General features: G+C 39.8%; 1 protein-coding gene across 1 annotated transcript; it reads left to right on the forward strand.

The window, feature by feature from the left end:
* Positions 1-114: 114 nt before the first annotated feature.
* On the forward strand, positions 115-17,336 carry ABCG5 (ATP binding cassette subfamily G member 5). Its single transcript, XM_056488911.1, has 13 exons — positions 115-401; positions 1,309-1,430; positions 1,880-2,016; positions 2,226-2,324; positions 3,267-3,399; positions 4,738-4,877; positions 6,113-6,242; positions 8,777-8,990; positions 9,232-9,437; positions 10,242-10,380; positions 13,329-13,514; positions 15,160-15,272; positions 16,392-17,336. The coding sequence occupies exons 1-13, from the start codon at positions 280-282 to the stop codon at positions 16,586-16,588; spliced, it is 1,938 nt and encodes a 645-aa protein (XP_056344886.1). The 5' UTR covers positions 115-279; the 3' UTR covers positions 16,589-17,336.
* The last annotated feature ends 763 nt before the right edge of the window (positions 17,337-18,099 follow it).

Genomic DNA, 18,099 nt, shown 5'->3' on the forward strand with positions numbered 1-18,099 from the left:
CTCCCCTCCCCCGGGGCACTAATAGCTCGGGCTAAAGGTACATCAGATAGCGGCTTCAGCTAATCACCGATCAGTTCTTCTCTGGATAAAGAACAGGGAACGCGTCTGTTTTCTGTGAGGTGGCAAGTGCCGAGGGCAGCGACCTGCTCTGACCCGGGACAGCGGGCGGGGCCCCTGCGCGGTGCCAGGCAGGAATGGTGGCGGCGGCAGTGGCGGTGGCAGGGACCCGGCCGGCAGCCTGAGGGACGCGGGGAGGCTGCGGAGCACCGACACCCGAGAATGTCGGGCAGAGCGTCTCGCACCCTGGAGAAGAACGGCAGCATCGGGCACGCAGGCGAGGAGAAGGCTGTGGGGCAGCTCCCCGACAGCATCAGCGTGCAGGGTGTCTCCTACACCATCAGGTAGGGCTGGGAGGGCGGTGCGGAAGGTCCCTGCGCCGGGGGTATGGCAGCGTTGCTGGGCTGTGGGCCGTGGGATGTGAGCTGTGAGCTGTGGACTGTGCGCTAAGGGCTCGGCCGCAGCCCAGCACGGCAGGAGCCATGGTGCTGGGCCCCTCATGGTGCCCGACTCCTTATGGTGCCGTGCCCTTCATGGTGCTGGGCCCCTCATGGTGCCCGACTCCTTATGGTGCCGTGCCCTTCATGGTGCTGGGCCCCCTCATGGTACCGGGCCCGTCATGGTGCCCGACTCCTTATGGTGTCGTGCCCTTCATGGTGCTGGGCCCCTCATGGTGCCCGACTCCTTATGGTGCTGGCCCCCTCATGGTACCGGGCCCGTCATGGTGCCAGACCCTCTCACGGTACCGGCCCCCTCATGGTGCTGAGCCCCCTCATGGCGCCGGGCCCTCCGCCTCAGGGCAGAGCCCTCCGGAGCCTCTCCGCATCTCCTTCTCCGAAGGACGTGCTTTAGAGGAGGTTTACAAACGTTGTGCCCTTTCCTGCTGCCTTTCTTGCTGCTGCCAGAGGGATAACACGAGGCCCTGAGGGAAGGGACAGGTGAATTAATGGTTGGCAAACATCATCAGCAAATAAAGCCACAGTTCACGTTTGCCCCATTTGGTTGTAGTCCGAAAGAAAGGCTCTTAGCAATCATTCTGAAAAGTCAGTCCTCGTTTTATTTTCCAGGTAATGCCAAAGTTGAAGCCTTAGGAGGGGAAAGGGTAAGGGGGGGAAATACTTTTATTTTTCTATATTTGAAAATCCTTGCAGTTCCCAACCCAAATGTAAGTAGCTATGAACCATTCACTTGCTTTATGCAAAATTTTTACATATTCTCTCTCTAATTTTTTATTGATGTTTGTTTTCCAAGAGAGCGTGTTGGCCCGTGGTGGAACTTTTCTTTATATTGTAAAAAATGGACCCGGCAGATACTTAAGGATGTTTCATTTCACATAGAAAGTGGCCAGATTATGGGGATTTTAGGAAATTCTGGTAAGTTGTTCCAGTACTTTAAAAGAAAATAAGATCACACTTAATACTGGTGACTTCCACAGCAACATGAATGTGACTGAGGTCTGGGGTTTAAATGATGAAATTGTGGCTGATTTTAACATTTGCTTTCTGAAACTGGTGCTTGGTTTTCAGAGCTCAGTCTTCTGTCACCTAACTAACAATTACAACTTTAATAACAGACAAGGTTATTTCAAAACTCAAATGTTTCACTGTAAAGTGTGACTTTTTATGAATTAAATGCTAATTTGTATTCTAGTTTTCCCATTTACTTTCCCTTAATTAGCTGCGTTTTCAGGGCCTATTAGTTTAAAGTTATTGAGAAAAAAATCCAACTTTGCACTTTTCATATGTGTCCATCCAAGTCAGGCTACCACTCTTGGAGTCATAAAATTCATCTCAGCACATTATTAAATTTTGTTGTTTAAAAGGATCTGGGAAAACAACACTTCTGGATGCAATATCAGGAAGACTGGGACATAAAGACAACTTCTTTGGTGAAGTGTATCTGAATGGACATCAGCTGAAGAGGGAACAGTTCAGAGATTGCTTCTCTTATGTGCCACAGGTTGATTTCCATATTTATTTTTTGTGTACTGTGCTTCCTTTTGTGTAAAAAGGTTGCTAGTTTAATGGAGTAGTGTGAGTGTGATTTTTCTAGTAAATTTGTGAGAAATCACTTCATAAAGCTGTATGAGCGATTAAGCTTGCATGAAGAGGGACAAAATTTTAGTTACTACAGGACTAACTGCTTTTTCCTCTTCACTTTTGTTTCAGAGTGACACTTTGTTAAGCTTTCTCACCATACAGGAGTCTTTGACCTACACAGCTTTACTAACTCTTAAGAATTGCTCCAATAGTTCCATCAAAAAGAAGGTCAGTATTTTACAGTCTTCCACCAGAAAGTCATACAGGATGTCATGTAATGCTTTCAGCAGCAGCACTTTCCATCCATGGCTGTGTTTGATGTTTATGAGATTTTGTAATCCTCATTCTGCACATGGGGAGAGATCCCCCTCCTGAGGAGTAGGACACAATCTCTTTGGTGGTCCCACCTCTTCAAGGAGTTGGTGCTGATACCCCAGGGCATCACAGTTATGCTGGGACAAAACCCTCCCATCCAAAGCTGAAGCAGTTACTACTGCAGGAGATACTGGTCTAGGTATTGAGGCCAATTCCCCTTCCCTAGAGGGGAACCTCAGTTCTCTGGGGCATTTGGGGCTGTGGGTGCTGGCAGGTCTCATGGACAGCACAACTGATTTTGGCACCACCTCTGTAGGACATCTCTCACTAACCACAACAGCTCAAAAAAGCACTGGTCTGTTTTCTTGATTAAATCAGTGTATTTCAGATTTATTTAAAGGGCTCTTTTTGAATTCTCTTGAAGTAAAATTGGATATTCCTGACCAGAGGGTCTTGCTTTCTGTCTTCTCTCTTCCCCAGTCTTCCACTCTGTAATTTCCCAGAATTTAAGTGCCTTCCTGCTCCCTGATTTTGGAAGCCAGAGCAGTACATTATGCTCCATACCTTAACTTCTAATCCCACCTCTGAACTTTTCATCTCTTAATGTCAAGTGAAGCTAAAATTTACTCACTTCAGAATACATTGAAATTATTTTTTAAAAAATGATTGAAATAATGTATTCAAAATAATCAAATAGTAAATAGGCCAGATACCGTGCAGCCAGAATGGATGCAAGCAGGATACTGGTAAGCTTTAACTTAAAATTGCATCCTTTTTTCTGCTGTTTTTTACCACTGCACACAGATATCTGAGTTGAGCTGTGTTTAGTCTTTTGAAATTGTAATTGTTTTTCAGGTAGATGCAGTTATGGTTGAGCTGAGTCTCAGCCACATTGCTGATAAAATAATTGGAAGCCAGAACATTGCAGGAATTTCCGGGGGTGAGAGGCGTCGGGTATCAGTGGCAGCCCAGCTTTTACAAGATCCCAGTAAGTACCACTGCATGGATTCTCAAAATAAAACAAGGCTGTGTCACTTCATGCTCCTACACCAGGCCTCTGTAAACCACTTATAAATGAAAAAGCATTTGCGTTCTTTAATTCAGCAGAAGCCAGTCTGGTGATGACAGAAAAAAATAAGCAGTAACTGAGGTCTGCCATTGATCTTGGAAAGCAGACAAATAAAAAATCTTAAGGACTGAACATAGGTTTAGACTTGGATTTTTCAATTTTGTATCTGGGTTCACTCTTCCCAAATGTTGATTGTGGCCCATTTATTTATCGTTTTGAGTACATTGGAGCCATACATGTGCAAGCACTGAGTTTTGTAGTGGAGTAGCTGCCCTTGATCTGTGTATGTGTGACTGCCATATGTGTTCCAGAGCCAAAAAAATTCGAAAGAAAGGAAGTCAAACCTGGGTAACTATGGCAGGATTATCTATGGGAAAAATCTTGTCAGTTTTGAGAGAGCTTCTTGAAGGTGCCAGAATCTCATGGTGGGGGGGGGCGTGTACAACACATATTTGTTGGATGCTTGGGTCCTTGTAGCCATGTGGGTGTGCTACAACTTCATATTAGGCAGGAAGGAGCTTAAATAGCACAGTGAGGTACTTCCCTGCTGCTGGTGACTCCTGGGGCATAGTTGCTGCTCAGGACCTCACTAAGCTCTATAGTAAACACTGTAGTAATTCAGTGTAGATAAACCTGTAGTGAAAACTTTACTCCCCTGTACCCTGATCAAGGTTGGACTGCCCTCTTCTGTGCTATGTCTAATCTTTATGAAAAGAATGGATTTGGTGATAATTTTTTCCCTTCCATGTGCAATAAAATAATGAAGAAAAGGCAGTAACATCTGCTTCGATCTGTGGAATTGCATCTGTATTTTAACAGTACTTGGTTTGTTCATAACAAATTCTGTGTGTATATATACATTTAATTCAGAATATATAACTCCTAGCTAATTTTGTTGCTTATATTTACAATTTTATGCATGCTGAAGTTTATCATTATTGTTCTTAGAAGCAGATGTATGCATTGAAACTATTTTGGTAATTTTCAGATTTCACATGAATTTAGAAAAAGAAGTATTATGCTCTGAAGTAGTTTTCAATGTCCTTTTTCCTAGTCATTGAAACTGAACCACTGAAACTAACTAAAACTGAAGGATCATGTCATGGCAATATCTGTGCATACCCTGTTTTATGTGTGGAACTTCACTTACTTCCAAGTTACTTCCATGTTATTTGCTGAATTAGCTTTAAGGACAGAATCTATGCCATTTGCTCCTCATTTACCTGAAATTTAAAGCTATCCCTTGTCATTTGACAGAGGTCATGCTACTTGATGAGCCAACAACTGGGCTGGACTGCCTGACTGCAAACCAGCTTGTCTTGCTTCTCTCAGAGCTTGCACACAGAGACAGGATTGTGATTCTTACAATCCATCAGCCTCGCTCAGAACTTTTCAAGGTAGATGATAACTCCTCACTAGTGGATTTTCTACCAGACCTTCTAGTACTTAGGTTCTTTTCAGGATGGGAGTACAAGATCCAGTGTAGCTGCCTCTTTTCCTTTCCTTTGCATAATTCGAGGCTTCTCTTGAATTTCACACCTCTGGCCTTGTGCCAGTCACTTTGGGACACATTGCCCTGTGAAAATAGTATGGATTCTGACTGTGTGCCTAACACTTGTGTTATGCAGCTACCCAAACCAAAACCACTGGGAGAAGCCATGACAAGGCATGTGGGTATGCCATGGTCATGTGGTGGGACAGTCTGGCCTTGCAGAGTTTGTGCTGGGAGAGCATTTCCCCCTTCCCATTACTGTTTATCATTTTGCTTTTATCCACCACATGAATGCAAAACTCCTCCTCCCTGGCTGGCTGAATGGAGTGTAAATGTATGTGGAGCCAGAGGGCAGTAACAGTGCTTTTCTGGAATGAAAGCAGCCCTGGTGTCATGAGAACATGGATTGATTGTTGATGGTGGGAACCTTGCCTTGGGAAATGTTGCCCTGAAGAGCAGTGCTGTTAGAGTCCTTAAGAACTTCAGGATAATCTTGCCAACAATTTGAGGGGTTTTACAGACTGGGGTTGTTAAGCAGGAGGTCAGTCAGTCAGTGAAGGTACACTAGAAGTGTAGTCAGAAAGCCACATCTCTTTTTGTGGATTACCTCTGTATGCTGTTGTCATTGACAGTTTTGAGAACCACTGGAGCTTAAAGATGTGTCATTTTGCATAACCACCAATGAGAGGAGTGAAAGAAAGGACAAACTTCTTTTGGGAGAAATATAATAAGGAAGTTTGAATGTGTCAAAACTGTTTTTCCCATCAAAGCATTTCTATTACCAAGACAGTAGCTGTACTCAAGAATGAATGCACTCCTGATCTGATCGCTGTGGTGCCCAGTGACAGGACCTGAGGGAATTGCCTGAAGTGTGACAGGGGAGGTTTAGGCTGGATATTAGAAAAATATTTTTCACACAGAGGGTGGTTGGGAACAGGCTCCCCAGGGAAGTGGCCACAGCACCAAGTATGACAGAGTTCGAGAAGCTTTTGGACAAAGCTCTCAGGAACAGGTGTGATTCTTGGAGTGTCATATGCAGGACCAAGAGTTGGACTTGATGTGACTGATAGATTCCTTCCAAGTCAGCATGTTCTGTGCATCTTTGTACATACTGCTAATATATTAATTTTTCCCCAACAGTTATTTGATAAAATAGCCATCATGAGCTTTGGAGAAATGGTTTTCTGTGGGAGCCCTATGGAAATGATCACATTTTTTAGTGACTGTGGCTATTCTTGTCCTGAGCAATCAAATCCTTTTGACTTCTATGGTAAGTTTGTCTAAGTTGTTTCAGTAAAACAATTCGTTTTCTTCCCCAAGTTAAAGTTTTTCCAGAGATAGAAATGTGTTTGAATTCTGCTCCAACTTTTTAATTATTTTCAGCTCAGAGAGAGGGCTGGCCCCATGTCATTCCTAATGACTCTATAAAAGAGCCATATTTGTAGTAAAGGAGTATACTGGCAATAAAAAAAGAATCTCAACTTCATGAAAACTGTGGATTCCTGATTGCATTTCCCTATGGCTGTGCACTGGATGTTGGAAAATTAATTTGATTCCAAAACTGTGGAAAATCCCATGCTCTTACAGACTCTGTGATGCCAAGCAACTGAAAAGAGTTGTTACGTGGAGGGAAGGATATAGAATAAATATGGGATGACCTGAGGAATCCATTTCCAGGAATTCTGAATTTGAGCTTTCTGAAAGTTTGGGGAGTTGCTAATACCAGGGTGAACTACTGGGACAGAATGAATGTTTCAGGAGCTGATGATAGCAAGCTGTTGGCATAAGATGTAGAGTATTGTTTTACCAATTCAGGATGAAAAAAAAAAGGGTCAGCGGGAGACTTTGGAAATGAGGCTTGGTTTTGCTGCAGGACATCCATGTCCCTGATCCCTACAGGCACGGGTTTGAAGAGAATGTGGATGTGTTTGTATGTGTATGGATATGCAGTCATGTATGTAAATCTATTTAAAAGTTAGGTTAATTTCTGGCAATACTAGCTGAGCACTAACCAGGGAATTTGACCGATCCAAAAATCTGCATTCAGAGCAGGCACTGTTTTCCTATTGTCTACATGGCATTCTAAACTCAGTGAGAAGAGAGGATGGTTGTTGACATGAAGCTGGAATGGGATAAAGCTGAAAATACTGGTATGACAGTGAGGATAATTTTGCCTTCATGAATTTGAATAGTCTTGAAAAGCATAGATGATTTGAGATTTAGACCCACTTTTAAAAAAGCTTGGTAAAGACAGTACGGCATTCTTCAAATGTCAACCTTTGAATGTGACAAGAAAGGGAAAAAATACAGATTAGAGCAAAGAATCATCAGAATATTTAGTCTTTTGAAAATTGGTAGTTTATATTTTTTGTGTGATTTGATGTGAATGAAGGGACAGATTCTGATATCATTTACACCAGCAGCAGAGGAAAATAGATCCTGTGTATTGAGTGTGGATTATATTGTTGAACTGTCACATGTTTATAAAAAGTACTAATGCATGGTAGGCATTAGCTAGTTGGTCTAGTTAGTAGTCAGTGTTACAATTCTTTTAAAGCACACCTGGTTGCCATTTATTTCCTGTGTGACTTCCAGCAAGTCACACCGGCCAAATTTTAAAAGGTGTTTCTGCATTTGGGATGTTCATGTTTGTAGAAGCGAAGGGTTCATTTTGGATATGTTTACCATTAAAGACAATTCTGCTAAATTCCAGATTTCCAGAACACCAGGGAACTATTCATAAGCCTAATTCAGGTCTTGAGGACAAATTAAGAATCTTGGACAAGATTGGATTTGTATTTTGAAGTAGAACAGAACATTGCAAAACTGAAATCTAAGGATGAGAGAAACCTTAGAAATAAATAACTGATGAAGTCATCTTACCAGATGTAGGAGAGTAATATAAAATTGGGCAAGAAAAAATATTGCTGAGAACAACAGTCCAGTTTTCAAAATCTTGGCTAATTCATTGCTGTTAGGGAAAAGGGAAATGTCTAAGGCATTTTAGCACTATTACTGAATCTCTGTGGTTTGTAAAAATGGAACACACAAATTTCCTATCTAATTCAAAAGAATTGCTGGTGCCAGGAGTATGTTTAGGTGGACTTACTAGAAAGGGACATTAACTCTGTGAAATAGCTACCTTTCCTGAGTTCCACGGCAGTCAGTAATACTTCCTTCAGCTTGGGCTGAGCCTGCTAGGGGAATCTGGCCAGCTGAACGTCCTCTGATTTCACATTAAAAGAGAAGTATGTCTGCAAAGGAGGTAGGTGAAACCCAGGGCAACAATGCATTAACAGCTCAAGTAGAGAAGAACAATGTGAGTTCACACTAATAAAAAAATAAAGCTCCATAGTTATGGAGGGGTGGGCAGAGGACAAGGGGGAGCTGTGGTGCCGTCTGAGCATTTGGCTGGAAACCTGAGAAATACATGACCAGATAAGTAATCTCTTTGTCTTCAGAAATGTTCATCCTCTGGTGCTTTGTCTTGCTCTCTACAGCTCTGTGTTGTCCAGGGAGAGTGCTAAAGGTCTGACCAGCACAGTGCTCAGGCCTTGCATTTCAGGACCTGAAACTGCAGGATCCTACAGAAGTCACAATAAACAGATTTCTTGTGGCTGCACAGTTAATTCATTTGTGCTGCATCTGACAGAAGGGAGAAAGAAGCCTTGAATGCGTTCAATTATCTTTTCGTCTTTGCACATTTTAGAATGGAGACAAGAAGAATTTAGTTGCTTCTAAGGGGAAAAAAGATATGAAGGGAAAGTGATGCATATATAAAGTAAAAACTTTGTTATTTTACAGTGGATCTGACATCTGTGGACACCCGAAGCAAGGAACACGAACTCAAAACCTACAGTAGGGTTCAGCAATTTGTTTCAGCCTATAGAAACTCAGAGATCTTTAGCAAAGTACTGGCAGCCTTTGAAAAAACAAAGTGTATGAAGGAGCTGCCACCAATACCATTCAAAAACAAAGACTTGCCCAGTGGCTTTTACCAAATATTGATTCTTTTACGGTAAGATTTCCTCCCCACACTCCATTTTTAAAGCAATTATCTTCTCCACTAATCTTTCAGATTTCTCCTCCATGTATAGATGCAGCTCCTTGGTTATTTGATCTCCCACTGTACATATATTGTTTAATATATGAGCTCTTTGTGGATACTGTGTGTCTAAGATTTGTTCAAAGCTTACTACCCTACCAACGTCTATTCAGTTGTAGCTAACAAGCCTCTTGTTGTTTTGTTTCATTATCAGGAGAACAACAAGAAACCTCTCCAGAGATAAGATAGGCGTCATCATGCGTCTCCTCCAGAATCTGTTGTTTGGCTTGTTTATAGCCTTTTTCCTTCTTAGACTAAGGAGTGACCTGGCCCAGGGAGCTGTGCAGGACCGCGTGGGGCTTGTCTACCAGTGCGTGAGTGCCCCCCCCTACACAGGGATGCTCAATGCTGTGGCCCTGTGTGAGTTTCTGTCCTGTCTTACATGCAGCAGCATGTGTTGCTGCCACTCTTGTCTTAAATAAGAAAAAGTATGTTTTGAAGATAGTAATTTAAACAATCTTCACTGTTCTAGGTAATGTCAGAGTTTATACAGAAGCACAACATTCAGTGGAATTTAAGGGAATATGCCCTGATCCCTGTTTTTACAGCTGACCTGTCTATGAAGGCTTTGTTCTAAATTGTGCAAGAGATTTGCCTGTGTGTAGCATTTTATAGACAAGACAAAGTCTAGGTCTAGTTAATATCTAAGTGAGCTCAAAATCAGACGCGTGGAAAGGATGGAAATACAAAACAGCTTTGACAGCAATTAAGCATTATTTGATTTATGAGTATTATGTGATGATTACATTTTTTAAAGGATTTTTCTATTACAGGTGAAAGCAACGTAGTTTCCATTTACAGCTCTAAAAACTGTTTTGCTCATGTAGGGAACATACACTGCTGTCATCAGCTTGAAATCAGAGCGCCTCAATAAACTACCCAGTGACAGAGGTTTTCTCGTATCTTTAATTTGTATATGCAAAAAGAGAAGGCTGTCCTGCATGCTCATAAGTTAGGCCTCTTTCATTAAGCTTACCAATGTTTGCAATCTGCAGGGAGCACGCTTTGCATTTATAGTGGGGGAAAAAGTGATCAGAGTGGTTTGTGCAGAATATTTGTGATATATTCTCAAAATTGTCTCTGTGCTTCAGATAATTTCTGCTAACAAGTCTTCCTCTCTCTGTTGAATGGTAATTTACTTTACTTCTTATATATTTAATTCAGTCCCACCTCTACGTGCTATCAGTGACCAAGAAAGTAAAGACGGCTTGTATAAGAAATGGCAAATGCTTGTAGCTTATATAGTCCATTTCCTGCCCTTCAGTGTCATCAGCGTGGCCATTTTCAGCACCTTCATATACTGGTAAGCATTTGGACCATCTGTTGGATTGGCATTTTCTTTTTTTACTAGTGTCAGTTAAGATGTCAGCAAAAGGCCTCCTGGCATAGCTTCCTGCTGTTGTCTCTCAAAATGATTACACAGAAAGCATAAGGAAAGATGACACAAATTTAGCCCTTCACTTTCAGGCAGAGCTGAAAATACTTCCCCAGTAAGTAAATTACCAGTTCTCTAGGTAACTTGGAAAGTTTTAATGGACCTGGTACAGTTATCATCCTTGTGTCATATTAAAAGCAGGAAGTGTCATTTTATGTTGCATTTAGAAAGACAGGAACCCAAAAAAAAAAAAACCCCAAAGTGAGGAAGTCACCTGTAGGTACATGACAGTAACAAAACTTTTATTTCCTGGGACATTGGGGTTTACTACAGCATACGGAAGTGATGAAATCTGGATCCCTTTCTTACACCCTCCAGAAAAAGCACAAATGTCTGTCCTTCTGTCTTTTTCTTTTCTAATGTTGAGAGATGTCTAGTACACCAAAGTTAATTTTAGTTTTCCTGGGACAGTTGCAGTCAGTTGGCAGTCTGTAGTAAAATGTTTACAAGTGATGAGCAGGCTTGGTTTGTGTCGTGGATGTATGTTCTCTGATGAGCTGTTCAAAAATGGTAAGTGGATACACCCTCATAAAAGAGCTGAAGTGCAGGAGTCATTCTGTTGTAGCTGTGCTTGTTAGTGCTCTTACTTTCCAGTAAGATGGATGGAAAATTGATAAAGTAAAACTACACAAAATTGCTTGGACTTCTGAATCAGAATTTCTGCACAGGGAATTTTGTGGTAACGTTTTTCCTCCATCTGGAAAAACTCAGGAAAAAAAGGATGACTATTCTCTTCTTCCCTCTGGTCTATAGTAGGCAGTGTGGGGCAGTGCTCATCATTTACTTAATTCTTTCCATTTGAAATCTCAGTGAAAAGAGAAGATTTCTGAGAGGAAGATTTCTGCTCTTCCAGGTTTGAGGACTTGCATGCATATGAAGGTTTTTTTGTAGTTTGGTGTTGATATGAAAAGTAGCCACCTTTGTCCCCTTAGCTACTTGGGCTTTTATTTCTGCAAGCTGTCAGTGCTGCCTGCTTCAGGCAGGGCTCCCTGAGAAGCCTTTATTTCACAGACAGACAGAAATTACTCTTCCTCCCACTAAGTGCTGTGCTGACCTTCTGTTTGTGACTGGTGCAGAGGACACAGCCATTTGGAAAGCAGCTTTCCAGGCTCAACGACACGCTCAACTCCTTAACAAACAGGGAACCCACATGGGCAGAGACTTTGCCCCTGTGCTTTGGTTGGCTCAGACACAATCAACAATAAATTGTGAGTCTCCAGTTAATGGGTAATATTTACAGATATTATCTTTCCAATATTGCAGTTGCTTGGAAGCCACCGGGGATGTGTCAAAGTGATTTCACAATCCTCTTAGACCTCTCAGGGCAAGCAGTTTCTGGATGAAATTTTGGCAGTTGTTATGCAGGACTGAACTTTCCTGGATGGACTAGCTTTTTGAGAGACTTTGACAACCTCTGGCATGTGTTCTTACAAGCCGTTTCTCATAGAGTTTGTGTTTGTGGGGTCAGACAGTTGGCAGTCAGGCAGACCCAAACTCTGACCTGATCAGAAACAAGGCTGGTCTGGCCAAGCTCAAAGAGAGCCTCTCTGCAATAAAGTAAATGTCCTGTCTATGCAGATTTTCCTAGCTGAAGATACCCCTGGGAAATCTAACAGTTCCCATCAAGTTGTTATTGCTGTTCTATTCTATTGCTGTTCTATTCTCTCTTTGGGCTGTCTTTTTTTCTCTTTTTTTTTAGGTGTTTTCTGTTCTATTCATACCCCAGATTTACTAGCTTGTGTCTCCATATCTCTGTGTAAAATTAGAGCGTCTCAGAGGTGATAGTTTTCTGCCAGGACTTTGGAAAACTGTTTCTTCTGTACCAGTCTGTACTTAAAAGTTGTTAAATACCTGATAGCTTGCTGAGTGTTTGATACTGGAAGAGTCAATGTTCATCCATCTATTTATAAATTATTCTGGTGTTACAAAAAATGCTACAGGAAAGCCTGTGAGAAAATTGATACTTCTGTTTTAAGATCATATTTGAACATGGTGGATTTAAACAAAGACGTAGGGTCTTGCACTGAGCAACAAATAAAAGAAAATTATATGTCAAATTGCTGCTTGTTAGCTAAGCAAAGCATTCAATGTGCACCTGGTGGGATGCAATTTTGGTATGAGGTATTTTGGAAAATGAGTAATATGTCACAATGTAGTAAAAGGTTTCATCATCTGTCATATTTTTTCAAGCAATTGCTGGCTTTTCTTAACTTTTTAATCTTGAGTACAGATTGAGAGGACTCTTTTCCTTGAATTAGCTAGGGGAAAACTGAGAACAGAATGTTCCATTGAAGAATGCAGGAGTATGGGGGAAATTGCATTGGTATGAATTATATGGGTGGTGAATTCAATTAGTTTTTCATTTAATTGAGTATATCCATACTTCTGTTTGCTTGCACCTTATCAGAAGTGCAAAATCACACCTGTTAATTACCTGCATAAAGATGTTCTTTAAATATGTGAGTTACATGACTCTCACTGCAAAGACTCTACAAGAAGCAGCAGGTTAGTTTAAGGAATTGAAAAGCCATGGTGATTGTCTTGATACAACCTGGGTTTCTACAAGAATTACATCTTTGCATAACCCCCTTCAATCTAGATGGAGAAAACCTCATGTGTCTGCACTTATATCAAGATAGTAAATGGATGTTCTTTGTGTTAAGATTCCAGACAATATACTAAGGATCAAGGCATAAACTCTTCACTTAAAGAGCTATAATTGCAAAAAAACAAATAGAAAAAAAAGTAAAAGCTACTTTCCAATTTTACTTCCCAAACATTGATTTTTAACTGTACTTTTGCTCATCTTTGTGCAGGACTACAGGATTGTATCCTGATGCTTCCAGATTTGGAATTTTCTTTGCTGTTGTCCTAGCGTCTCACATGATTGGTGAACTACTAACACTTGTTATACTTGGCGTGGTTCAAGACCCAAATATAGTCCAAAGTGGCGTGGTGCTACTTAATTCTGCTGGTGTGATAGTGGGAACAGGACTGGTAAGGTAGGAAAAAATCTTACTTTGTTACAGTGTTGCTCTTAAAATGATCCAACTGTGGACGAGTTTCTAGGACAGTTGGTATTGCAGAAATCTATTCATGCACAGGTTGAAATGGAAAAGCAAGAGCAGCTGAGCTCCTTCAGAGGCAGAACTACCTAATCCTTTTGGGTCTTGTACTAAAAACAGAAAACAGACACTTAATATCTTTAGATATCAACAAAGATATTGAGGATTTCCCCCAGTTTTTGCAAATACATTGAAGATAAAACTGAACAATTATTATAACCTTAATTTTTTTACTGATGCCAACATGATGTTGTGAAATGCTGTCCTCAATAAAGGAGCCTACCAAAAATCTCTCTTCCTACATCTTTTAGTTACTGCTGGAACTTATCAGACATTAAACACTGGTAATCTGGTTGAAAAAAGCAGTTGCTCTCGACTGTCTTACTAGTATTATTATTCAGTTTAGCCAGTAAACTTTTCAGTCACTCTTTCTACCCATACAGACAGAAATCTATAAAAATTATTAAGTGGTGTAATAAATATGTGGGAAAATTGTGATGCACTTCCTCTGTTACTGTGCAAATAAATGATTTTGTGTTTTAATTGCATGAAGTTTGAACAGTTTTCCTCTTGTGTTTGTCAATACTGAAATCACTGGGTTTTTTTGAAGGACATACCAGAATAAATGTGTAATTGTTAAAAGCAATTCCTGAGATGTTGAGTAAGTAGGACATGCTTACCTGAGACCCTCCCAATGAAAATGAAATTAGCCTAACAAACAGATGGTGTTGTCCTCAAGAAAACCATCTGAATCTTCACAAAGTTGATGATGCTTTGTCTCTTTAAAGTAGACCTCAGCTTATACTTACAATATAAAGCTAGGTTAATGTCTAATTGTTTGGTCTCTGCCTAATTTCAGGAAGATGTGTGTTTATAGTGACAAGACATTTATTCCTGCTTCCTTAGTCTAATGCCTTAATGATAACTTGAAAGCATTAGAGTGGTTTCTAACCTTATTTTACAGCACAGACATTGCTCATTTACTATTATGTTTATTTTTGATTAATCTTCATAAGCAATGAAGGACATTAAAAATAGCATTGAGACTTAGGCTGCTGGGTTTTTTCCTGTTAATTTTTTTTGTTGTTGAATTATAAGTCTTGAAGTGTTTTAGATGCTGAAATTGCCTAATCTTGTTGAATGTTTCTTCTCATTATTTTTGCTTCATTTTTGCTTTGTTATTATTGAGGCAATGAATTGCTATTCAGTCTTACTTGGAAGATGGAGGGAGGGGTGGTGGTTTCTTACTTTGAAAGCAACACATTTTGGCAAGTGAGGTTTATATTGGGTATTGTCATTTTCAGTTTATCACTGCCATGTGAACAGCAAACAACCATGGAATTCTTTGTGACTGTCCATAAACAAGTCAGGGCTGAATGTTGTGACACTGTAGCAAAGTCAGGGACAGCCTTCATGGTTGTCTCATCACTTAGCCCTACAATTGGACTTTATGTCTGGAAAAAACCCTAGAGGTAGAGACAAGAACTGTTTCTGTCACAGGTTACAAACAACGAGAGCTTGTTTTAATTTGGGGGCTCTTACTATGTAGCAAAAGTCAGCTGAAATTCTCTGTTTCTTTAAGGACCATTGAAGAAATGCCAACACCTTTCAAACTACTCAGTTTTCTAACGTTTCAAAAATACAGCAGTGAAGTCCTTGTAGTAAATGAATTTTATGGCTTAAACTTCACATGTGGTAAGTGCTTAAAAGAAGTCATTAAAAATAATCTTAATGATATGTTGATGCTTATTTTCCTTCTATGCACTTGTATCCTGATAAAATAAAGGTAACTTTTGATTTGCTAAAAAGAACTTAGTAAAGACTATAATGCCACATCAGCAAATTAGAGCAGAATGATTGTTTTGTTCCAACCATTTCTCATTTTTCAAGATCTTTCATCTTTCTCTTTTTCACCTGTTCTCTTATCCCCTCTTTGGAGGAATTTTGGAAGCTAAGTTTATTACAGGCTGGAATTTTTTTTTTGAGCAATGTTATACAAATAGAGAATCAAGAGAATTGCACAATCTAAGATCAAACATCAGTGGAGGGAGTATTGAGAGGTAACAAATAACTGACCAGGTATCTCTTCTGATACTAGACAGGCTTCAGTTCAAATGTATTTCCATGGTATTTATTGAGCAGCTTGGGTCTGTCAGGCTGTGCTTTGCTGGTTGTGAGCAAGATAACGTGCAAAACAAGAGAATTAATCAGGTTGGCAGGGTTAGTAGCTAATACACATTAGTGGGGTAAAACTTACAGCTTTGGACCTACCCTAAGATATTTGAGATGTTGTAGCCAGGTGTCTGTGCTTCTCTCCAAGTCTGCGTATTTTTTACCTATTCTTTCCTGCACCTCTTTATTACAAGATCAACAACTGTTAGAAAATGAATTCCATTACTCTCTTAGTACCAATGAACGCCTCATTTTTAATGTGCCCTTCAGACAGTCACGGTTTCTTGCATTTTGGAACCCTCAACACATATGAACACTGCAAGTCTACCACATGGGGCATCTTGCTTCTTGATGCCACTCCAGATAATATGTCTGAAAAAGCGTAAATCTTTGTTTGGCATGAACAAAAGAGAGAGCTCCTAAGTGACCCTTTTTTCTTCCCTTCAAAAAGTAGATTATGGATTAACCACAGAAACATAGGGCTTGTCTGGTTTTATTCCACAGTGATGAGAAATATTGCTGTGGGTATTTTTACTGCTGTGAAGAACCATGGGAGTGATGTCAGGGAGTGGCATGAGCTAGAGACTGGAGCCTGAGTTTTACTGATCTACTGCTAAAGAAATTGTTTGTTTCTTTCGACAGGTGGAGCCAACAGTTCCACTGCAAATAATCCTGCGTGTGTTTTATCCCAAGGCGTCCGGTTCATTGAAAAAAACTATCCCGGGGCATTGGCCCGGTTCACAGTCGATTTCCTTGTACTGTATGCTTTTATACCAGTACTTGTCATTATTGCAATTCTAAGCTTCAAATTAAGAGAGAGAATTATTGACAGACAGTGAAAAAGTAGCAATTCCAACAGTCTCTAATACTATACTTGTATCTACATTATGGTCGAAGGCTTATATTGTTGGATTTTAGATAGAATGTAAATGATTACACATAGAAAACACATTCATCTTCTCATGTTTGTTTTCATCTTGAAAACCAGTGTTCTCTTACGAGTGTGAATGAGTCCTTGTATTGGTATTCTCCACCCCTCTCCTCTGGCTGATTTCCAGATCAGCCATAATCCACATTATTTCATGTTTAAAGGGCTTTCTGATTTAATTTAGTCGGCTCTAATATAGCAATGGTGCTCTATTTCCCCACTATTTTGTTTTTTAACCACTAATAATAAGCAGAGGGGTCCACTGCTAGTAAATCTCATTTCTAGAATTGTATTTTCAGTCTTATGCCTTGTTTTGATACCATTTGAGGAATCTGTAGAAAGGAAACAAAGCAAATGAGTGTAAAGACAGAAACAAGAAATCACTCTACTTTAATCTTACACACACTATACAACTGATGAGTTCAGAATCTTGAAGCTGTATCAAAGTTATCCAACTTGGTTTTGCCTTGTAAATGATGGTAAATCAGTGAAGACAGGTTATTTATATCAATTCTTTCTTTTCACTGTCAAGTTCTCATCTTGTTTTGGAAACAGTTTATGAATTACAAGGAAAAACTATGTTTGTTTAATAATGTTTTGGTTTTATTTAATAAAATGTCAACTAGAGAAAAAGTATAAAAGTTGTTTGTCAGAAACAATGCCGTTTTTATCTTTGGAAATTATTCTCATGGGCCTTTCAAAACTGAAAACATAACAGACATAGAATTCCTAAATTTTGTATCTTATTTTCATGTTCTGTGAAGAAATTAAGTTTTTGCAGAGAGATGGATTTCTCCAAGGAGATAAGTATATTTTTATCTTAAAATTCTATAATTATATAACTAGTTTTATATTATAGTTTTGAGATTAAGCAGTTCATAACAAGGAATTTGAAATCCAGTCCTCAAGGTAATACAGTAATTACTTAAGGGTATTTTTCTAATATCTTTATGTAAAATATTCTGAGATATAAATGTTGTTATCAGAAAAACATCTGGTGAATGAATATATTAAAAATAACAAGCAGCTTTAAATAGCTGGAAAGTTATCAAATTAGTCTGTCTCTCCCATTTTTATGAGCATGTAGGTTTTATCTGGTTTGCCAAGTGACTGATCAGACATTCACTCTCTGACAAGTTTGAACTCTCAGAAGACACCTCTGGCTTTAATCTGGATTATTTTGTGTATTCTCAGAACAGTCAGTACATCTCACACTAGTGAGGTATGCATGGACAAAAGCCCATCCCTAGTTTAGGCTGAATGAATCAGTAATATTCTCAGCACTAACCTAGTATCTGTCAAATTAATAAGACTGACTTCCTAGCATTTGAATATATGACAGAGACATCCATCTTCTAAACTCTGTGTGACATTATACATTGCAAGAAATAAGTCCTATATTAAACTGCATGATTCTGTGAC

The sequence above is a fragment of the Oenanthe melanoleuca genome, chromosome 3, assembly GCF_029582105.1.
Source record: "Oenanthe melanoleuca isolate GR-GAL-2019-014 chromosome 3, OMel1.0, whole genome shotgun sequence".
Taxonomy (NCBI): domain Eukaryota; kingdom Metazoa; phylum Chordata; class Aves; order Passeriformes; family Muscicapidae; genus Oenanthe; species Oenanthe melanoleuca.

Coding starts and splice junctions, on each gene's coding strand:
- ABCG5 (XM_056488911.1), top strand. CDS start 280: ATGTCGGGCAGAGCGTCTCGCACCCTGGAGAAGAACGGCAGCATCGGG. Junction 2,325..3,266: donor ATAGTTCCATCAAAAAGAAG/GTCAGTATTTTA, acceptor ATTGTTTTTCAG/GTAGATGCAGTTATGGTTGA. Junction 3,400..4,737: donor CCAGCTTTTACAAGATCCCA/GTAAGTACCACT, acceptor GTCATTTGACAG/AGGTCATGCTACTTGATGAG.